A 24,097-nucleotide genomic window follows, 5' to 3' on the forward strand; every position below is an offset into this window, starting at 1 on the left:
CATATGTGGAGGACCGTCAGCTTACGGGTTACTGATTACCGATGCTTTTATAATTCCAGGTGAGGGAAACCAAAATCTCTTCAGACTCTTGGGGTTTCCAATCACCTTTAGGTGTTGTTAAAGTCAGAACCTTTACTTACAGAAGTAAGCTAAGGAGACATTCTTTATGCACAAAACTTCTTAGACAAGGTTTGTGCTCTGTTCAACAATACATAGCTAGTCAAGGGTTTGCTGTTTGTCTAAGAGTCCTCATGTCAGCCTTCGTAACTGACTTTAGTCACTAAAACAGCTAAGATCTTGCATAGCTCCAAACACTGGCACAGGTCTTATCCTGGTGAAGCTCGAGGGTTAAATCCCTGTTCCTCTTGACAAAATTTTGTGTTGAAAGGTATGTCCATTTGGAAAGTTTTGGTCATGGATTCTCTCTGAGCCACATATGTGGGTGATAGAGTGCTTCTTGCTTGCTAGCGCAGCAGTCATAATAGAAGAGAAATAAGCAAGTGAAGCAAAGGTCCCCCAAGATACCACAAGGCAAATCTGAAGAAGGCTATGAACCCCAGCTTGTACTTTGATCTGGGAGGTCCATCTGGTTGACATTTGCATTTTGTACTACAGGATGCTCACCCTGTATAGGTCAGACAGATGAAAAGTTGCAAACAAAGTGTCAGCTACCAAGTGTTAAGGAGGCACTTGATAACAATGGGTGCATATGGCAAGCTGCTCAGTTACTACTGGCACCAAAAGTTCTGCTGAAAGCCACAAGGCCAAAGCTGTAAACAAGTAAAAAACCTTTGTGGCACTCTCAGAATGTCTCGTGTAACTTCTCCTGATAAAGTAAAAGCTCCATTTTAATCCTAGGTGGCTGGTATGACAAATGAGCTCGAGAGAACAAACCTGGCCCCTAAATGATAGGAAGCATAACCTAGAGAATATAGGGTCAAGTCATGCATTGGTATGATAATGTACTGCAGAATGTAACAAGAAAGATGAAGCAAAACTACTAGTACAATACCTGTCAAATTATACCTATACAAATCACAAAGTACATATAGTTCATATACACATGGGTACAATGCTTAAGCAGAAAGTAAAACGCAATCTACGAAGAAGACTGGAAAACTGTACGTAAAATGAAAGGCAAAATGCTACAATAAATCAAAATGCCATGAGTATGAAGAGTCATATATGAAACGCAGGAAAGATCACTACTACTACATACAGAAAAGCATACTTATAATAACAAAATATGAAACAGGCTCATTAACACCCAAGCAGAAGCAAGCAAAGTTGGGACTATACAGAGAAAAGCAGAAGGCTTGCTTATCATAATTACTAAACTAATACTAGTACAAATATATGCAAAGCCGAAAGTTAGCAAGAAACTGAATGGATACTAACTCCAGTCACTAAACTAAATACGTAGTCTTTTCTTCATGACTGGTTGTCTCTTACAGACACAAAAATAAAAAAAAAAATAAAAAATCTAAAACTACAAAACTAAGATAAAGGAAAGCCTACAGCTAGCTGAGCACAAGCTGCATTCTCTACTATTAAGCAAGAAAAATTACTTACAATAATCAACCTTTTCTTACAATGATCCATTGGTGGGGAACACCTTGTTACTGGCAAAGATATATACTCCACTTTCTAATAATGTATCCAGCAACAATTTCCTGAGTCTTTTCAGAGCCATTCTAGTGGCTTTTCCTACAACCAAAGCTGCTCCAACATCACCATCAAAGTCATCAAATGTTTTATTAGAAGATTATTGACTGTCTAACCAGATCATACTTAAGAGGGACTTAAAAAATCAATATGACAGATCCCATCATGAGTGACAACCCAACCAATAACAGCTGATGACTACACAAGTCTCCAGGGCTGACATATAAGACATTCTTCAAACACCAAAACTGTCATTCTCTGGATTGATGGTTCATCAGTAGTATTTGGTTCCACAGAAACAAGAAAGACAGTCCTTAGGATCTACCATTACAGTACACTACCTTCATATCTGTACTCAAAAGCTTCCAGAAGTCATTACCACCTTGATTTTACTCGAAAGACTGCAACTAAAGCTCTACTTCTGAAAAAAGTTGATCCAGTCTTGAGTAGCAACTGAAGACGTGATGGCATTCCGGGTCACGGTTATTTCACTAGAGCCTTCCAGATGATAAATCTCTCTCAAATGACCAGCATCACAACAGGAGCTGCTCCAGTGACCTTAGCAGCAACCAACTTCAAACTGGGGCACTCCAATAAAGGAACTGCTTCCAGTAACCATTATTCAGAACAGTTGCAATAGCTATAAATGCAATCAATCTGCTTCAGTCTGTAAACAAGTGCTCTGAACACCAAATCCACAAGAGATCACAAAAATCAAAGTCTTTGATACTTGAAAAAGCATAGCTGACAATTTTTCTCTGGGTCAGAGGCCAAGATGTAAAGATTTCCAAAAATTTCTAAGATTCATTCCGATTCATTCTAGTTAAATCAAGATCACGGACCATAAGAGCAGGAGGTCTCTGTACCTAACAAGAAATGGCTGCTAAATTTAATGGTTGACGGAACACAGTAGTACTGAAAGGCAGTGTCTGGCATGGAAACAGGAATTTCCAATAATGCTCCACAACCTGTCTCAACAACAGAGTACAGCCTCCTGTTTTCTCTAGAAATCCATGGAATCTTGCTGCTCTGACATATATAGTACTATCTATCTTATGGCCAGAGACTGACAATTCTTCACCTCCAACATGCCTCATTGATATTTCCCATAAATCTCAACCAACCAAATCAGGTATTTTCTCTGGCAGCTTTATCCATCCCATCCAAATCTAGACTTGAGCATTACAAGTATAAGCAGTCCCCGGTTATCGGCATGGGTTCTGTTCCCGAGGGTGTGCCGATAAGAGAAAACCGGCATTAACTGAAACTCGGTGATTTATGGCGCCGATGACGGGAACTCAGCCCATTATGGCGCCATAAATCACCGATTTTATGGCACTAGACAAGTTCCATAAAACCCAATCGCCGATAACCGAGTCCACTGATAACCAGGGACCGACCGTATACTGTACTTAGTTTTTGTGAAACAAATGCAATCTTTTAAAAACAGTTTCTTTAAACAAACTCACTACTTATCACTAAAGTGCCCTCCTCTCAAATGTTCTTTTCTGACAGTTGGTGACTGCTTTCAACCACGTGGAATAAGCCATGTGCCTACTGCCACCCTTTGATCCCTGGCTGCACACGTGTGTTAATACTGGCAAACACCTCCTTTGTTCTCTTTCTCAGGAGACTGTACTTTCTTGAGCACAGAATAGGGTACTATTTCACAGAAGAGGGTACTTGTACTATGTAAGTAGTAAGTTTGAATGAAAAAGTGAATTTTGTTTTAAGAAATTACTTTCACTACATAATAAACAGTACGTATGGAACTTACTGAAATAATAAAACTAAAAAGATACAAAATGAATAAAACCTACCAAACTTATGATATAAAACATAACCATTTTAAAAAATACTGATGAAAGGCAAGGGACAGCAGAGCAGGATCAGTTTTTATTATATTTGAAAGAAAATATTTTAAACTGGGACAGTGTTTCACTTCACTATTGTTGAACATATTTTGATATTTTCATACAGTTTTTAGTTTTAACCTTTTTCATCTGTGTAACTGTTTCGCTACGTTTGTGTGGTTCTTAAATGTTTTAGCCTCTTACACACTATTACAGTATATTATGTCCATTTATGATACGCCCAATAATTGTAAAACTTTTTCTTATAACTTTAAGAATGGCTTAAGAGTAAAAATGTTACTAGAGTAGAAAAAAAAGCTATGGATCCCATGTTTAAAATGATCAAGTTCAGATTGAAATGTGGAACTTCTATATGTTATATTTCATTAAAGGTTAAATATAATTATTGTTTGTCTGTTTGTATGGTGTTTTAACGTTGCATGGAACCAGTGGTTATTCAGCAACGGGACCAACGGCTTTATGTGACTTCCGAACCACGTCAAGAGTGCACTTCTATCACCAAAATTACACATCTCTCATACCTCAATGGAATGCCCAAGAATCGAACTCGTGGCCACAGAGGTGGCACGCTAACACCATACCAACCACTCACTGAGGCGTTAATATATAATTTCAAATATAACAGTTCATTTTCATTGTACATTTAAACATTTAAACCAGTAATCCCACTTTCTCTACATTATAAATGATATTATGCTCCAGTATTTTCATGTTTTCTTTACCATTATGTACTGTACATAATGCAGGGCTGGAAGAAGTATGCCTATAAAAGACATAAAAGCTGGAGTTGGTTTATCAACTATGGTAGGGAGTATAAGCCAACATGTTTTTAACGCTGTAAGGTCATTAGGCTACCATACATTGTGAACTTACCATCAGGTCCACTTTGGCCACAGTGTTTTCACACTATCTGTACTTGGCATAAGTCTTTCACTTCACCACAGGGCAAGGATAACAGTACCATCAACAATTACTTTGATCTAGTAAGAAAACTTAGAAAAATGAAAAGCAAAGTTCAGTAATCTAAATTCTATCACTACTTCGCATAACAATTATTGTCCACCACAAGTCTAAAACGCCCCTATTGTATCAACTTGTCCAAAATCCCTCAATATATTAAAGTTCTTTATAAAATATTCTCAATATGGAGCAGATAACTCCCAGTGAACTATGAGTGTAATGTAATAGTTTCAAAAACAGTAGTCTGGTTGTCAACCAGATGTGAGGCATTTATTTCAAATAGTACCAGTCAGGCAAACAAGGCTGAATTACTTTTGACTTAAATGCTTATGCAAATAATATAGTATTTCTTAATAGTGGAAACTGTTCTCATACAGCTGGTAACAAACTTTCAAGAAAGTAAACTGCATTATTAAACGGCAAGCCTTATTACCTTTGCAGGCTCAAAAGCATCAATTGTAAATAATGTATATTACTCAAAACAATTACTATGTCTAAAGGTTATAAAAGAGAGAGACTAAAATGGGAAAAAACATAGTTCTCAGAAGAAAAATGTATCCTTAAATTGTGATACTTGAGTTAAATGACCTACATAGCAAAAAGGTGCCCAAGATTTATGTAGTAAAAGACTTCTCTAATGCTAATTTAGTACTACTCAGGTTAATCAACTCAGTTAGTAATACAATGTAGTACGTATATACATAGTAGATTGTTAATAATGAATTACTTTTATTTACAAGCAACCAATAGCAAACAAAAGCTCAACTTTGTATAAAAGCCTCAACATGAATGACATTAACTCTCAAAAGTCTGATTTTATAGCAACTTTAAGCAAGAAGTAATGTAACAATATCTGAGCATGCCTTCCAACAAAGAATGCTTTAACTTCCCCAAAGTAAGTTTTGATGAATCTCTTACCTTCGATGTTGGTGTTGTGGTATCCCAATTGGGAGAAACAGGATCCTCATCTTCAATCAACATCTGAGGAGAGTTCAAAGGTCAACGTTAGCTTAGTAAAATCACTGTCAATAACTAACACTAAAAATGACTGATGTTCAGGTGTAATTTAATCTAATTATTATGTCAAATTAATTCTAGAAAATGGCAGTTCTCTCCTGTATGATATGTTCTAAAATGAAAGGTTTAAACTGGATGAAGAAAGTATAACTGGATGGCTAGGAAAGAAAAAACAAACAGGAGCTAATGAAATGACAGAAAGGAATGCAGCTGGGGACTAAAGGTACACCACAAAAGCACTTTGTAACAGTCTACATACAGTGAACTTTGTACCTCCCTAACTGAGAATAATATTACAAAAGTACCTTTTGACAGGTTATAAACAAAGTACTACCATATTCCTCACAATTTTAAAACTGAATGACTTTATATTGATCATACCCTAATCTCTTCTGTTGGTTGTTGCTTTCCTACACTAATATCTCTCTCTAGATTATACAACTATGCTCATTATGAAGGTGACATTACAGGGAACTTTGCCTTGCATAAACTAAAGCTCTGGCTCCACCTGCAATTACCATCTGCTTTACACTTTAATCTATTATTCCCCATAGTTTCTTCTTGCCTCAAAACACCTCTCTCAAAATCTTGACCTTGTTTTACTGAAGTTGAAACCATTTTAATTAAATAAAGTTATATAATAACAAAAGACCTACCACATGATCTTACCTTTGCCATTTCCTTCTCAAAGTTCTCTGCATACGGTTCTTTCTGTGACTGCTCCAAAAGGAACGCACGCCGTGCAGCAATGTAATGGGAACGGCGGATCTTCAGGTACATAACCTGAAAGATTGAAAAGGATGTAAAGGCCTAATCTAAATTTTTAATTCAAGAACATGCAAAGTACCAGTACAAAATAAATATTTCTATTTATATTGCTTTTTGTAGATGTTCACTGAAATATAAAAAAATAAATCTACACCTCAACTATTTAGACTATATAACTGAAATACTAAAAATGAAAATGGGAAAGAAATAAAAGTGAAACTATAACAACTGATAAAATATGAAAAGATGAAACATAAAACTTTGTAGACTATAAATATGAAAACTATCAAAATCTAGAAAATAAGAATTGTAAGCAACTAAAATTCTGAAGTTTTGATTTTTTGGACTGTCAAGAAAGTCACCATACATACCAGAATGTCCTAAAAATTTATTATATTCAGTACCAACCAAAACTACAAAATAGTACCAAAAATAACTGAATGTATTAAAACAGAAACAATTTTACATCATAAGCGGGAGTAAATTTAAACTAATGCAAAAAATACCCACTTATGATCAAGTACTACTCAGATATAATTCGATAAACTTACCTCGGTTATAGCTCTAACCGAGTAATCAGGTACAAACGTGAATTTTGTTGAATCTAAGGACTGGACGCTTCCTTTGATGCTGCCTTTACTAAGCTGAGTGGATGCTGATGGAGATTCACCTGGAACAAGAAATGCGCATTTTGAAAAACACTCCTAGGTTTTGAAGGTGTTAAACCTACATGGCTCACATAATATCAAATACGATATTCTACGAAAACATTCCATTTAGAAGTAATTGCTTAACACAATGTGTCAAGCAGATTAATGACTGCTGGCACAGGATATGATATATCATACTTTTATGTATGTAAACATCCTATCACTTACCTAACCTTATATCCTATTACAAATATAGCCCAGTGCAGTCTCCAACATATTTCATCATTCAATAAATGTAGTTTTAAAGCAAATTAAGATAGTACAGTACTAGAATAGAATATTCACGAAAAATTAAGGGATTTTGACGTAGGAAAAATCTATTTCTGGGCAACTGATATTTTTTCATCAAACAGACCTAAAGTGCTGCTAATTTTGTTATGATTCACACTAGAGACTAGTAACATTGCCTGTGTTTGGCTGGGTAAAAGGCAAATGTGTATACTTACAGACAGAGAAACTAACACACTGAATCACCTCAATTTGCCTCTAGTATATCCTTTTCTTTAGTTAAATACCGAGTCAAAAAGAGGATCTGACAGAGAATAACATATTATAATCAAACAAAATGACGAAGTCAAAGAATGAGAAACATAGATACAATACAATTTATAGTATTAACTACGTCACTATACGTTATGCTACAGTATTTAAAGGATACCTCCAAAACTAAATCTTACATATAATGTAGTCGTTTTAAAAATCCATACATGCTACCACTAAATTTCATAGTATTGACATAACAACTAATTCCAAACATCAGCCTTTGTCTCCTTTCAAATCATTGAGGAGAAAGTGGGACAAAAAAAGGTGACACACCTACCAACAGATATTTGAAGATTACTGTGCCATGAGTCACTCTAGAAAAATCACATTCAACCAAACATCAGTACTTGAATAAAAGTGCCGATTTATGATGTTTCCCAATGATACTTACCTAAAGTCTGGGTCTGGGAAAGGGCTGCAAGGCCAAAGTAAGTGAAAGGTCCGCTCTCAAATGTCAAACCTTCTTTTCCTATGACTACTTCAACATGGCCCTCTAGTATGAGAACAAAGTAATCCACTGGCTTCCCCTGAAATATAATGTCATTATAATATTTTTGAACAACCATTTTTCTTTTTAATTTGAAATGCACAGCACTACAAATTTAAATGAATGATGGATGTAAGGAACTGCACAGACTTCAAATTAAAAGAAATATAAAAACAAAGGAAATAAGTTGCCAGTGTTGTCGTTGTAAAGCATCTGGGTTGTTGTGCCATACTATATTTTCTTCACTAAAAACAATTACTTTTACATAGACTTCACGTATTTGCACAAATTCTAATATTCGGAATTCCGAGAAGAATTCCCAGGTCCTAGCAGATGGCACCTGCCACTATGGTTCCAAAATCCACATGTAGTAAAGTGGATCACTTGCTGTAAGTTAGTGGAACTGTTCACACATGAGTTTTCCTGGGTCAGTGTGTGCATGTGGATGTTCTAGGTTGTGATTGGTTCTACCTTAGTCTGGGTATAAGTAATGTCAACATAAAGGCAAGGTTTCCAGTTTAGCCTGCATCAGGAGCAAAATGACATCACAAAAACAAGATCTCCAGAGGCACATAATGTCAAAAAAAGAAACACTGGGCCCTGTACCAAGAGCACAATGTCAACATATAAACAGGGCTTCCATGAGAGCTTACAACAAGATTACTAGTATACGTGTCACAAAATATGAAAAGATTAAATTTATTTGCCCTAGCCTTTAACTAAAATCACTGAACTCATTTATTATAATATCAAAAAGGACAAATACTATAACAAATAGAAAATTATACATACCTGCGTGAATATGTAAGTGTGCTGTTGCTCGGATTTTGAGTGCTCCTTATTGTTTAGTTTAATACAGTGAATAACATCTTGATTAAGGAGCTTTTTGACTATAACCTCAGACAGCTGGCTTTCCTTGAAAGGTTCAACAGCTGTAAACAGGAGCACAGGAAACAAACTTATTAAAATTTAATATTATGACGCTCAAAGGATTGGATACACAGGCAGTCCCCGGGTTACGACAGGGGTTCCGTTCTTGAGACGCATTGTAACCTGAAAATCGTCGTAAGCTGGTACATTTTCAAAACCATAAGACAACCTTACTTTTAATGCTTTGGGTGCATTCAAAACTATGTAAACTGCATTGTTATTGTATTTTTCATTAAAAAAAACCTTCAAATATTGATTTTTATGCATTTTTGGTGTCATATTTCTTGTACCAGATTAGCGTTGTAGGGGTCGTAACCCAGGAAATAATTTCTGATGAATATAATTGAAAAGCGCCTTAACCTCGGAACGTCGTAAGCCAAGCCCGTCGTAACCCGGGGACTGCCTGTATCAACAAAACAGTGTAGACTAACAATTAGAAAAACTGTATCAAAGACAAGAATACAGTTATTACAAGACAATTAAGAAATTTGAAGTGCACCACCAGTATAAACGTTATTTTACTCACATGTGCGTAAGTACTGGAATGCTGCAACCTGCAACTGTGCAGAAATTTGTACTCTTTTGTGATTTGTCTGATGTCCTGGTTGTTGCGAGAACTCGGTGAAATCACGGCGGCCCAATATCTCTCTGCGGCGCTTACTGCGATTGTCAGCTAAAAAAACAAAAAAATGGCATTTTATATTTACAATGTTTCCCACATATAAACACACTTGTATGTGCATTTATATGGAATGTGTGGCATGGCGAACTAAATCGCCTCTTTGATAGTAATGTGCGGATGTTGTATACAAATAGAAAAATGTGGACACTGTGGCAATGAATTTTACATTTAGTACTACGTAGTAAAACATGAAGAGCTGAATGCATGGGAAATAGAGAAACATGGAAGATTGAATGACAAATTGGGAATTAGGAGAGGAAGACCCAACAAGGGTGTAAAAGACATACAGGAAAGGAGAGGTTAATGAATTATTTGATGCGTGCATTATAGTGTAGACAAGGATTTAAAGGTCCACAATGTTCTGAAAGTGTAAATACACATTGGGAATTGGGAAGGAGAGGACAACCTAGAGAAGGATGGACACATGGTGAAAAAGACATGCTGGAAACTGATGAAAGAATTGTTTGTGAAGTCTACATAAAAGGGAACGATAGATTTAAAGCCCCATACAGTACCCAAACTACAAAAACGGAAGTTGAGAACAAGAAGCACTTACTAAATACATCAGTTTCATCGACGATCTCCTCCTGAATCAGCTCTTCAATGACGTCTTCCAGCGTGACCAATCCGACCACCTCGTAGAATGGATCACAGTCACCCTCGTTGTTTATCTTTTGGACGAATGCCATGTGGCCCTTGGAACCTGAAGAAACAGTTCGACAGTGATGAATGGGTCTTGGGAATAACCATTTTTCATAATACAGTCTTAGGAAGTAAGAAGCAGATGGATCCATATAATCAAAATATATGTTTGAAAACAATGATATTCTAACCATTTAGAAATATGGTGCTACTTAATTAACTTTGAGAAGTCATACTTATGCATGCATTACTCATGCATTTCATTTCGCCAGTCAATAATGACACTAAAAATCAAGGTTTTCAAGTGACAATCATCAGCAAAGAGTATATATATATGCCATCTCATGAAGAAAGCACAGACACTATAACTATAAGCGAGGACTGGAGCCACGTCCAATCCAAAGCACTGACTGACCTTCCTTGAAATCTTTCAGCATGAGATCAAGCGTTGTGTCCATGAACACAAAGTTCAGAGGGTTCTGGTAGTACTGACACAAGGTCTTGAGAGGGGTATTGTCATCAGGGTCAATAAAGGCAAGGTCCTTGATAAACAACACCGAGACGATATTAGTGCGTTCGCCTTCGTAGACGGGAACTCTGGAAAAGCCTGGAAATACACGAAAGGTGTTAGCTGGGTACCTGCAACATCCGTTTACGACACCCATATTATAATTAGACTCATATCTTGATATTCATATTGTATCAATGTACGTTACATCACCATTTTACAGCTACATAATGTCATGTTCTTGTGATATTCATATTTCATCAACATACCGTTCATTTTGTCTGCCCATATACACACATAAATGTCTATACACACACACACACACATACAACCAAGCTTTTCAAAGTCAACCTTTTCTATATCCTTCCAAGTTCATTATTGGATTTCTTCCTTCCAACCTGATCTCATGGTCAGCTATATAAATTTCATAGGTTTCTCGAATAACTTGGACTCAGGTGCCATAGCTGGTTTTAAATAAACACCTATTTTAATTCTTCACTTTTTCTTGGGGAGGGCAAGTTCTTGAATTATATGGACGTCATATGCATAAGTTCTTTCAAAACATCTTGTCTTCAACAGTTATATTTTTTCATGTTTTGTCGAAGTTTAGAATAAAAAATTTTAGACACAAAAATTAAGTTCCTAACAGAGTGTAAACTGTCAATTTGAAAGAGAAATTAGAGAGCTGTGCATCGCATCTACAGGTTTCACGAGTAACTTGGGATCAGGTGTCATAGTTGGTTCTAAATGAACACCTCTTTGCATTCTTGATTTTTCTTGGAAGGGGGGGAGGGGGTGCTCTTAAATGATGCAGGTGTCATGTATTGAATGTTCCTCTTGACAAGCCATTTATTACACCTTGTTCTCCATTAGTAATATATTTTGTTCTTGTTCCTAAATGTAATTATGTCAACATTTACAACAAAATGAACAATTTCTAAACAAATGTACAACTGTTAATTTAAATATACAGGAGACAACAGAACTCTTTTCCTTGAATAAGTTTTATAATTAAATAATCATGTATTCACAAGTTCCTCTTGCAAAACTATTTATTATATCTTATTCTCTATTAGTAATACATTTTCTCCATAATATGTTCATAAACATAATTATGTTAACATTTACTACAAATGACGATTTCTAACCAAGTGTAAACTGTTAATTTAAATATATAGGTGATAACAGAACTCTTTTCCTTGAATAAGTTCCATAACCTAATGAAAAAAATGCATTACCCAAATCTCTAATATTCTCTATAGTAAGCGTCTGGTACAAGTCACCATTCAAACTTTAACTCCATATTGCCATATCCGCTAAAACTTAGAAATCTCACAAAAGACAATTAATGAATCACCTTATTACAAAGAAATGCGACTACCCTAACTACGCTAATCATGCGGTACAAATCTCTGAAACGGGTGACTCACCAGGAAGAGGTTATCAATCGAAAAACAAAAACAAAAACACATCGGGGGTCGTCGTCGTGGGTTACGGGAGGGAAGCCTTACGACGACGAACTCATTTCACGCATACCTGAACGATAACCATTACCCAATCCGTAAAAATCCACAAATAATCTCTTCCTTTCCCTCTAAAGGTTACAGCAGCTACACGGACGTAAGGTACGAAAAGTGTGTCGTTTTCTTTTCTTTTCTTTTTTTTTTTTACCTTGTTGCATCATCTCATTGATCGTGTTGAAATCGAGGCAGGCGTCGACGCTCAGCATGTAGATGTCGTCCAGCTTGGTCATGACCTCTCCCACGGTCTTCTTATGGAACTCCAGGGCACCGCAGATGATGTTCTGCTCCTCCGTCTTCAGATCGATGTGATCGTGGGTCACCTGCAACTGTTGACAGAAAAGGAAAGTTGTGTTTTTGTTGTAAACTTGAATAAAATCATCAACACTACTTGCAAAACTACAGAACGACAAAGGAAAGTTTTTTTTTTTTTAAACTTGAATAAAATCAATAAAACTACAAGGAGCTGTTAGGTTTTATCTGTAAACATAAACGATGGCCAAAAAGTTTTAAACTCACAGACAGGGAAGAATAATAACGATAAAAATACTAAAGAAATCCTCAATCATTCTTACAAAACGTGAAGATCCCTGGACTCTACGTGCATCAAAGCACGGTCTCTTGCTCAGCAAAGAACCCACACGAAATATTTAAAAAACAATATAAAATAAAAAATCGAGTAACTTGTCTCATATCCGAGCACTGAAAATTGCGAAAGCCGAGATGAAAGAAAGAGTCACCCTTTCATAGCCCGGAGGAGGAGGAGGAGGAGGAGGAGGAGGCCTAAAATCACTCACTGACTCACTCATTCCACACAGGTACAACATCGAGAGGAGAGGAGGAGGTGACTTGTGCCCAGAGGGGCTTCAGGAATCAGCTAGCGGTTTGGGTGAAGGTGAAACTGTTCCGTTGACCTAGCCATCGCGGGGATGAAATGCGCGTCATACTTCGTCTCATAGTTCTCTCTCTCTCTCTCTCTCTCTCTCTCTCTCTCTCTCTCTCTCTCTCTCTCTCTCTCTCTCTCTCTCACTTCTTCCTCTTCCGCTTTGTTCTTTCTTTGACTCTTAGTCGTCTTTTCTCTCAACATTTGCATCTTACAAACCCGTTGGATGCCTGCTTGATACATACAACACTTTAGACTTCCAGTATAAAAAGAAAAATAGGACTTTTAAATGCAAAAAATGAAACACTTCCATCTATCAGAATTGTGACCTGCGTCTTTCATCTTAAGCTTCATCATAACAAAAACAACGTATCATGTAACAGGTTCGTCTGACTGAACAACCTTTTGCCTTGGACCCGCCTATCTATAGCCTACTAAAATCCTGAGGCCCCTCCCACAAAGCCTGGGCCCCTCCCCCAAAAACCACCTGGGACCCTCCCCCAAACCCATGGGCCCATCCCCAAAACCCCTGAGACCCTCCCCCAAACCCATGGATCCCTCCCACAAAAACCCTAGGGCCCTCCCACAAACCCTAGGCCCCTCCTCCTCCCACCCAAAAGCCGAAGGCTCCTCCCACCAAACCCATGGGCCCCTCACCCAATTCCCCAAGGCAGGTGATTTAACAGTCATCATCATCATCAGCTCCTCAAAGTGATGTGCTTCAAGGAGCTTTCAAGGTCAAGGTCAGGGTGGCTCGCTCAGGGAGACAATTGGCCTCCAAGCTCCATGGGCTCCCCAGTAGGGGGTGGGGGTGAGGGTTCAACAGGATCATTCATTACCGCTGGACCGTCATTTCTGCTACTGCCGTCATCGACTTTTTTGTCTTCTCCTAACTGCTGGATTTACTGATCAGTTTGTTATGATTACCACTGCTTTGACTGAGCTAATGTTATAGAATCTGAAGCATAGTTACAAAACCATCCTGCAAATAAATGTTATTATGGTTGGTCAGACCTCGCGCTGGTTAAATAACACACACACACACACACACAATCATATGCAGGTTGGTTCAGGCCCAGCCTATCTATCTATAGGACGACCAATCGGCCCCACCAATGAAAGCAGTAAAATTATACATCATATATATATATATATATATATATATATATATATATATATATATATATATATATATATATGTGTGTGTGTGTGTGTGTGAGAGAGAGAGAGAGAGAGAGAGAGAGAGAGAGAGAGAGAGAGAGAGAATGCATACCCGCCCCCAACCGGCATCAGGCAGTGCAGTGTACTGCATTATTCTCTTTAAAGGCCCAAGGGCCTCCTCCCCTTAGCAACATCGCAGCAGCGATGTGATGACCACCCGACCTTCAAAATTCGACTCTGGGACCTCTGTGAGGTTGGAAGATGGAGGTCACGGAGTTTGGTATAAGAGGAAATGAATGAATTGAGGTTCCCCGCCCGAGAGAAGAGAGAGAGAGAGAGAGAGAGAGAGAGAGAGAGAGAGAGAGAGAGAGAGAGGGGAGGTGGTGCGATTAGGAACTCCTTCAGAAGTTCAAGTGAAGGTGCAAGACATCACAACCCTAATACCATTTTCTTTGCTCTTTAATTTATTTTTTTTTTATATATTTGGTAAATTATTAATTAATTTATCTCTTAATAAGTGGGGTCTCTTCTTTCCTGTATTTACCTCATCGCATTTGCGAGAAAGCAAACACCAGTGAATTGGCACAAAACGTGAGAGATTTATTATTATTATTATTATTATTATTATTATTATTATTATTTTCTATCACAGTCCTCCAATTCGACTGGGTGGTATTTATAGTGTGGGGTTCCGGGTTGCATCCTGCCTCCTTAGAAGTCCATCACTTTTCTCACTATGTGCGCCGTTTCTAGGATCACACTCTTCTGCATGAGTCCTGGAGCTACTTCAGCGTCTACTTTTTCTAGATTCCTTTTCAGGGATCTTGGGATCGTGCCTAGTGCTCCTATGATTATGGGTACGATTTCCACTGGCATATCCCATATCCTTCTTATTTCTATTTTCAGATCTTGATACTTACCCATTTTTTCCCTCTCTTTCTCTTCGACTCTGGTGTCCCATGGTATTGCGACATCAATAAGTGATACTTTCTTCTTGACTTTGTCAATCAACGTCACGTCTGGTCTTTTTGCATGTATCACCCTATCTGTTCTGATACCATAGACCCAGAGGATCTTTACTGCAAGGTAGCTGATGTTTCTTGCACTGGCTCCAGTGGAGGGCTTTTGCTACTGAATCATGCCTCTTTTTGTACTGGTTCTGCGCAAGTGCCGGACATTCGCTTGCTATGTGGTTTATGGTCTCATTTTTCGTATTGCACTTCCTACATATGGGAGAGATGTTATTTCCGTCTATCGTTCTTTGGATATATCTGGTTCTTAGGGCCTGATCTTGTGCCGCTGTAATCATTCCTTCAGTTTCCTTCTTTAGCTCTCCCCTCTGTAGCCATTGCCAATTGTCATCGTTGGCTAGTTCTTTAGTGTGTCTCATGTATTGTCCGTGCATTGGTTTGTTGTGCCAGTCCTCTGTTCTGTCTGTCTTTCTCCTGTCTCTGTATATTTCTGGGTCTTCGTCTACTTTTATTAGTCCTTCTTCCCATGCACTCTTTAGCCACTCGTCTTCACTGGTTTTCAGATATTGCCCTAGTGCTCTGTTCTCGATGTTGACGCAGTCCTCTATACTTAGTAGTCCTCTCCCTCCTTCCTTTCGTATTATGTATAGTCTGTCCGTATTTGCTCTTGGGTGTAGTGCTTTGTGTATTGTCATTTGTTTCCTGGTTTTCTGATCTATCCTGCGGAGTTCTGCCTTCGTCCATTCCACTATTCCTGCGCTGTATCTGATTACTGGCACTGCCCATGTGTTTATGGCTTTTATCATATTTCCGGCGTTGAGTTTTGACTTGAATATCGTCTTGAGTCTCTGCATATATTCTTTCCTGATCATGTCCTTCATCTCTTGGTGTTTTATATCCCCTCCTTCCATTATTCCCAGGTATTTGTATCCTGTCTCATCCCTTCAGTATTATCATTATTATTATGATTAAACTGCGGATGTGTCCTTTTAGAAAAGAATAGCAATGAAAACGAAAATAAAATTAAAGAATGAATTCAGTACGACTTTCGTAGGAGACGCGGATAACAGAGGATTGTGGGGAGGGGGAGGAGGAGGAGGAGGAGGAGGAGGAGGAGGAGGAGGGATAAAAGTTCTAATGTGAAATTTGAAACCGAATGCAAATTAATGAAAAGAATGCAAGGAATAAATGACAGAGAGAGAGAGAGAGAGAGGAGAGAGAGAGAGAGAGAGAGAGAGAGAGAGAGAGAAAGTACAAGCGGAGAAGGGTGATAACGGAGGAGGGCAGACGGGGGAGGGCACAGCAGTAAGGAAGGTCATGGGCAAAGCTTCCCCCCCCAAAGAACAGTTTCACCTTTTGAAGGGCGCCTCCCTCCTCTCTACGCCGAATATAACTGGTGCTTTTGTGCCCGTGTGTGTGTGTGTGTGTGTGTGTGTGTGTGTGTGTGTTTGTGTGTGTATAAAAGTAAAATGAAGAAAGGTATGCAGCTGGCGCAAAAAATAAATAAATAAACAATTAAAAAAAACACCGCACAGAACTTGTAGAGCAGCTTACAGATGCATGGGGGCAATATTCAAGGAAATAACAATATAAAAAAATATCAGGTAAATCTACAGCAGCCATATTGCGAAGTCAGGATGAGTTAATTCTCAACCATCAAGACTTCCAAGACGAACTTACAGTTGGCGGTGGTTTTACACTAATGTAAATCAGTGTAAAACTGGATCAGTAATTGAATGATTAAATCACATACCCAAGAGCAAAAGGGACACACACACACACACACACACACACACACACACACACACACACACACACACACATATATATATATATATATATATTCTATATATATATATATATATATAATAACCAAATATATATTTTTTTAAAAATTCAATATGTAAAAATAATGTAAAATGTATAATATTTACTTCCGGCAAAATAGGTAAAGAAAAATGTAAAATGTGATAAAAAGTAAAAAATCATGTGAAATGTAAAATGTACATTATCTACATACATACGACAGAGTATGCAAAAATGTAAAATGTAAAAAATAATGTAAAATGTCTATTATTTACTTCCGGCAAAATATGTGAAAAAAATGTAAAATTTTTATTATTTACATCTGACAAAAAAAGAAAAAAATAACGTAAAATTTAAAGACTGCATGAGTCTTTTTTTCTTGTAACACATTATATATATATAAGTAATCTGCACGACCTGCATTCATCTGAGAGAGAGAGAGAGAGAGAGAGAGAGAGAGAGAGAGAGAGAGAGAGAGAGAGAGAGAGAGAGAGAGAGAAATTACAGTGCTTATTGGTACTGAAAATCTGGAATTCTGAATGAGACATTTGAAGTGAGAATCGAATTTCTCATGAATTCCAACTTGCTGTGAAGAACTGGAATGCTCGACGGGAATAATGGCTGGAAAGCGGGACGGAATATTCCAGAGAAATGGAATTTAGACTGAGAAACAGTATATACCCCAAAGGCCGCGCAAGGAATGAGATGATAAATCTGGAAGTTCAAATGACGGCGTCGAACGGAAATACGGGATTCCAGAGACAGCAGACAGGAGCTGGAATGACAAACTGGAATGCTCAAAGGGGAAAAAAAGCGGAGCTTGGAATGAGAAAATGGAATCGCCCAGAGTAAATGCCGGCGGACTTGGAATGAAATTTTTAATGGTCGAGCGGAATACGGCATTGCTGGAGGTCGGAGAGAGAGAGAGAGAGAGAGAGAGAGAGAGAGAGAGAGAGAGAGACGAAGGAAATCAAGGGTAGAAAGTTGACCCTTGGAAAGTTTGGGGGGGGGGGCGGGGGAGGGGGGGGGGGGGGAGGGGGTGGGGGGGGGGGGTTAAGAAGGCCACCATGGCATTCCAGAGGCGCATGGCCGCAATAATGAAACTTTTCCTCTTTGCCCTTCCGCCAATCGACTCTCCCTAAGGATTCCAGGACACGCGCCCCCGCCCCCACAAAAAAAGTGGGGGTATATTTCAGAAATACCTGGGGCGGAAGACGGAACTATTTTCATTATCTATATCTAAGGAGAGTCGAATTATCTTCAAAACTATTTGGACTATTTTTTTTACTACTTTTGACAATTTTTTTTACCATCTAGAGATACCTGAATCACTCTTGAAGTCACGCAGTGCGAGAAACACATATGGAAACATTTAAAATTCATATACACAAATGAATGAATACAATGACATTCAACTGAATACCCCCCCCCCCCCCAAATCAAATCAAGGGGAATTATGAGTCATCGACGTCCTTCCTTCACAAGTTTCTGTCCTTTTTCCTCACGTCGAGGAATTTTTGTAAAGCGAATCTGGCTGCAAAATTCAGGGGACTTCATCCTAAATCATTTGACCCCTTTTCATACACACATCAACATCGTCACAAAAACCTCGACTGGATGACGACGAGGAGGAGGAGGAGGTGGTGGTCGTAAATTATTCCTCCCTCCACCCTACGAGGGAGGGAGGGAGGAAAGGGGCTACATTCAAACTTGCATCACCGATCCTTTCAATCCATGCCTGACTTCATGTGATGTCGAAAGACCCGACCACAGAGTATATAAATAACAAGTTCCCCCTCCTCCTTCCATACCTTTTTGCCTTCGGATTTTTCTCCTTCGAGCCGGGAAATAAAAATAATAAAAAGGCAGGGGGGTCAAGATTCAGAAACAGGGCGCGAGGTAGGTTGCAAAAGCATCAGCTGGCAACATTCTCTCTCTCTCTCTCTTTCTCTCTCTTTCAAACGCATGAAACGCTGCTGGTCGTGAGTGAGGCAAGAAATCCCAAACATACCAGTCATGGAAATGTTCGTCCTTAAGACTGAGGATTTGAGTTTCTCTCTCTCTCTCTCTCTCTCTCTCTCTCTCTCTCTCTCTCTCTCTCTCTCTCTCTCTCTTCTTTTCTTCCATTTCCCTGTGAAAGTGAAGAGTACCGACAGGAAAATCAGCTTCATTTATTTATCTATATACTTATTTATCTATTTCTGGAAACTGAGAAGGACAAAACTGCCCAGGTCTAGTCAGGCCACTCTAATGAGTTCCAGGAACTGAAGTTACAGACGTATTAAGTAATCACAAAGGGCAGAAGTTACAGAAATTCAGGGAACCATCTTGCTTGCAGTGTGAACTGATTGATGTCTTCCTTTTGAAATTCAAGCTTCCAAAGAATTTGGTGTTCACTTGAAACAAGTAAACGAAGATATACCAGGAATTACAGACAGAAGAGATCAGGTGGAATCCTACATTACATTAATGGCAAGTCACTTAAGATCTTTTAAGGTCAGGGAGACTAGTCAAACCTCTCCTATGATACAGTTCTCAGGAAGATAAGTTACAGAGTATATTTCGTAATAAATTCACGACTGAACGAGATAAAGAGCTTTTCAGCCATGACCTCAGATACGATATGGCACAGGTCAAGCGTTTTCCCCGTGTCATATTACTAGGAGTTCAATTGCCCAGGTCACACCAACTCCAGAAGGTGTAAATAAAGGCAAAGGGGTCAAAGGTCATGCGCGGAAAAGTTGAGTTCTCGTGAGGTAGGTTTACTTCAAAATTTATGAGGTCTGACGACTACAAGCTCAAAAGCAGATGCGTCAAAACACCAAAGGCCAACGAAGCTCATCACGATAGATGAATATACCCCCGATGCCCGAACGCCATACAGCCTTCAAGTCTCCGCACAGATGTAAAAAAAAAAAAACAGCTTTTAAATAAAAGGAAACAAGAGAGAATATCAAAGCGCATTCGACAGCGGGTCGAGAGAAACCATACGTAGTAGTAGGTGGCCTATTGAAACCGTGGAATACTTCCACAGTACTGGACTTGAAGGTCGTCCTGATCCTCCCGAATCGATCGTAAAGGGGCAATGTCTTTCGCGGGACGTCTTGGGCTGAACTCGACACAAAAGTCAATAGAAAGGCCGTAGAAAAAGAAAATGAAAATGAGGTTTCTCTTCATTTTGGTCTACGGTACACAGAAAGGTCTAAGGTGCCTAGACAGAGGACTAACGTGCGTAGACTTGAGGTATAAGGTGCCTAGACAGAGGTATAAGGTGCCAAGACAAAAGATCTCAGGAGCCCAGACAGAGGTCTAAGGTACCTAAGGAGCCAAGACAGAGGTCTAAGGTACCTAGACAAGAGGCCCAAGGTGCCTAGACAGAGGTCTAAGGTGCTTAGACAGAGGACTTACGTGCCTAGACAGAGGTACAAGGTGCCTAGACAAAAGATCTCAGGAGCCTAGACAGAGGCCCAAGGTGCCTAGACAGAGGTCTAAGGTACCTAGACAGAGGTCTAGGGTACCTAGACAGAGGTCCAAGGTGCCTATACAGAGTTCTAAGGTGCCTAGATAGAGGCCAAAGCTGCCTAGACAAAAGGCCTCAGGAGCCTAGACAAAGGTCCAAGGTGCCTAGACAGAGGTCTCAGAAGCCAAGACAGAGACATAAGGTACCTAGACAGAGGTCCAACGTGCCTAGACAGAGGTCTCAGAAGCCTAGACAGAGGCATAAACTGCCTAGACAGAGGTCTAAGGTACCTAGACAACAGGCCTCAGAAGCCTAAACAGGGACATAAGGTGCCTAGACAGAGGTCCAAGGTACCTAGATAGAGGACTAAGGTACTTAGATAGAGGTCTAAGGTACCTAGACAGAGCCAAGGTGTCTGGACAAAAGGTCTCAGGAGCCTAGACAAAGGTTTTAAGGCGCCTGGAATGGGTCTTGACAAAGCGATCAGGAGGATAAAGAAACAAAGAAGAAAAAATAAAAAATAGTGTCACTAGAGTTATCACACAAAAGCAGCAGTGTGTGAAAAGGGGATAACTCAATCAAATAACAAGAGGAATAAAGGATCCTGGAACTGACGGAGAGGAACCGACAAAGAGCGAAAGCTGGAAGGGACAAACACACAAACACACACACAAAGACAGAAATAAGAAATGTATGAGAGAGCGAATGCAAACTTCTTAAAGGCACGGAAGAGTTTGCGACATAAAGGAGAGATGCAGAATAGAAGAAGACGAAGACAGAGAGAGAGAGAGAGAGAGAGAGAGAGAGAGAGAGAGAGAGAGAGAGAGAGAGAGCCTGCTGGCGCATGCAACGCAAACTTGACACTGCGGTTCCCGAGATGCCAGAGCCTGTGTGGGCATTTTGGGGCAAGAGAGTTTGAAGCAACGAGGACTAGAGCATTAGGAATTATTAGGAGGTTTCTCTCGATGTTTTCAAACGAAGCTAATCAATAATTATCAATTTGAAAAGAACGTCCCCCTAGCCTCCCTATTACGAGAGAGAGAGAGAGAGAGAGAGAGAGAGAGAGAGAGAGAGAGAGAGAGAGAATTTTTACGTCTTCACGAGCTATGATAGAGTAACATAGCTATAAAAATATCTATATGTCATAGAAGCAAGCCAGAAAGAGAGAGAGAGAGAGAGAGAGAGAGAGAGAGAGAGAGAGAGAGAGAGAGAGAGAGAGACGCAAATCAATGAGAATACACACGGCTGGATCGAGGAGGGAAAACACAAAGACAGGAACAAACAAAAAATATTAAAAAATATAAAGCAAGCTTCTCCAAGATGTCGGCCGAAGTGAAACATGGTAACTATACGAGGGATGGATCAAGCGCTTTCCCCCCCAAACAATAGCCACAGAGAGAGAGAGAGAGAGAGAGAGAGAGAGAGAGAGAGAGAGAGAGAGAGGGGGGGGGAGAGGAAGAGGAGGAGGAAAGCGAACAGCATTGATCGCCGTGAAGCTTCAATGTCAAGGTCGGAGGAGGAGAGAGAGAGAGAGAGAGAGAGAGAGAGAGAGAGAGAGAGAGAGAGAGAGAGAGAGTTTTCCCCGTAAAATGGGTTACATAAAATCCAAGGCTCTCTCTTTAAAGAGAGAGAGGCGCCCCTTTTGCCTCCAATGCAGCTAGATCCGTAGGAGACATTTCCCATGCAGAGGTCCCTGTTTCCTTCTCTGGCCTCCGTAGTCTAGGTAATAGAACGTTGAAGAGCATTTGCTGTTTAAAGAAATTGCTGCGTCTCTCTCTCTCTCTCTCTCTCTCTCTCTCTCTCTCTCTCTCTCTCTCTCTCTACGTATTAGGTAACAGCTAATATCTTAGCTATATGTCTTAGATTTGGATGGAAGATCACTCCAAGAAAATTGCTCGTTAAGAAATTGCTGCGTCTCTCTCTCTCTCTCTCTCTCTCTCTCTCTCTCTCTCTCTCTCTCTCTCTCTCTCTCTCTTTTACGTATGAGTAACAGCTATATCTTAGCTGGTTTGAATGCAAGATCACTCCTAACACAAATAATATTAGCCGTGTATTAATATCAATTACTGAAGGGAGATATGCTAGTATAACTTATACAAGCATACGACTGAAGCTATATAAAACGCCTATATAACAAAGAACAAGCCACTTCGGAATATCTTCCTGTTTACTTTCCCCCTTGGTTCCTGTAACATTCCCTCAGGATTCCGAGGTGTCATTTCTACTCATTCCTCAGAGGTCGATCTGCCAAGAGGCCTTGCGCTGGCTGCTACTCTGCATCTAATTCTTGAAAGGTTACTCGAGAGAGGTTAATGATGTTATTCAAGAGAGGTTGAGGACGCTATTCAAGAGAGGCTAAAGAGGTTATTCAAGAGAGGCTAAAGACACTATTCAAGAGAAAACCTAAAGAAGATACTAAGGAAGGCTAGAGAGGTTATTTCAGAGAGGCAAGAGCTCAACGCCCTATTGAGAGGCTTGTTCAAGGGAGCCCATTCACGAGGAATGCGGGCATGCGCATGGAAGCACTGGGGCATTCCGGGTATCTGCAAGATGCAGAACTGGACCTGCCCCAGGCTACGGGCCACTTTCTTGAACCGGATGACACCGGCCGAATTTTCCAAGGAGTTGCGTCAGAGGCTTTGTGTTGCTACTTTTTTTTTCCTAGTTGGAATTCGGCTGAAAATAGCTTCTAGTTTAATATTTTAATAGGAACTCGACTGGAAATTTGTTCCTGCTATTTTCTTTTAGCAGGAATTCGACTGAAATTACTTATTTCGATTTTTTAATAGTAATGCGACTGAAAAATATAGTTCCCACTCATTTTTGTAGTAGGAATTCGACTGAAAACATAGTTCTAACTAGTTTTATTAGTAGGGACTCGACTGAAAAATATAGTTCCTACTCATTTTTGTAGAAGGAATTCTACTGAAAAATTAGTTTCTACTCATTTCTAAGTAGAAACTCAACTGAAAAATTAGTTCCTACTCATTTTTTAGCACGAACGCATTTTTTTAATAAGCTCCTACTGGTCTTGTGTGTGTGTGTGTGTGTGTGTGTGTGTGTGTGTGTGTGTGTGTGTGTGTGTGTGTGTAGGATCTCAACTGAACAATAAATTCCTTCTACTACTTAGTAGGAACTCCTACTCATTTCTCAGTCGAGTAATCAAACTACGAATCCGATATCCGGGAGCACTGTTGACAAAACGAGATGCAAATGATCAAACGATTCACCAAAAGAATAAAATGAATTACAACCTCCCATTGAGAAAAAAATAAAAAATAAAAAATGAAAGATTTTTAATGTTATCGTGATCTTCATACAGTAAATCTGACAGCGATCTAATTATACAGTCCTACGGTGAGGCCTCGCCTTATGTATATACTATATGTAGAGTCATACTGTACCACTTGACGTAACATTCCGGGAAGGGTTCTTATCTAGACAAGTCTAGGCAAGCGGCCAGAAGGTAATGATGATACACCCAGTCTCTCTCTCTCTCTCTCTCTCTCT

The 24,097-nt window shown here is 39.3% G+C and overlaps 1 protein-coding gene across 4 annotated transcripts in view; it reads right to left on the reverse strand.

Annotated features, from left to right (window-relative positions):
* Positions 1–24,097, reverse strand: part of LOC135212430 (unextended protein-like) — a 173,990-nt gene that overhangs the window by 19,004 nt on the left and 130,889 nt on the right. For all 4 annotated transcript variants that reach the window (XR_010313899.1, XR_010313900.1, XM_064245795.1 and 1 more), the window contains exons 7-15: positions 12,458–12,635; positions 10,694–10,885; positions 10,193–10,339; positions 9,481–9,627; positions 8,817–8,956; positions 7,929–8,064; positions 6,836–6,954; positions 6,186–6,299; positions 5,418–5,480 (exon numbers count right to left, since the gene is read on the reverse strand). Coding sequence is in view for 2 of the 4 variants with exons in the window: in XM_064245795.1 (XP_064101865.1) it covers positions 5,418–5,480; positions 6,186–6,299; positions 6,836–6,954; positions 7,929–8,064; positions 8,817–8,956; positions 9,481–9,627; positions 10,193–10,339; positions 10,694–10,885; positions 12,458–12,635 (1,236 nt within the window). In the remaining 2 variants the exon portion in view is untranslated. The remainder of the gene's footprint in view (positions 1–5,417; positions 5,481–6,185; positions 6,300–6,835; positions 6,955–7,928; positions 8,065–8,816; positions 8,957–9,480; positions 9,628–10,192; positions 10,340–10,693; positions 10,886–12,457; positions 12,636–24,097) is intronic.

This window comes from Macrobrachium nipponense, chromosome 41 (genome assembly GCF_015104395.2).
Source record: "Macrobrachium nipponense isolate FS-2020 chromosome 41, ASM1510439v2, whole genome shotgun sequence".
Taxonomy (NCBI): domain Eukaryota; kingdom Metazoa; phylum Arthropoda; class Malacostraca; order Decapoda; family Palaemonidae; genus Macrobrachium; species Macrobrachium nipponense.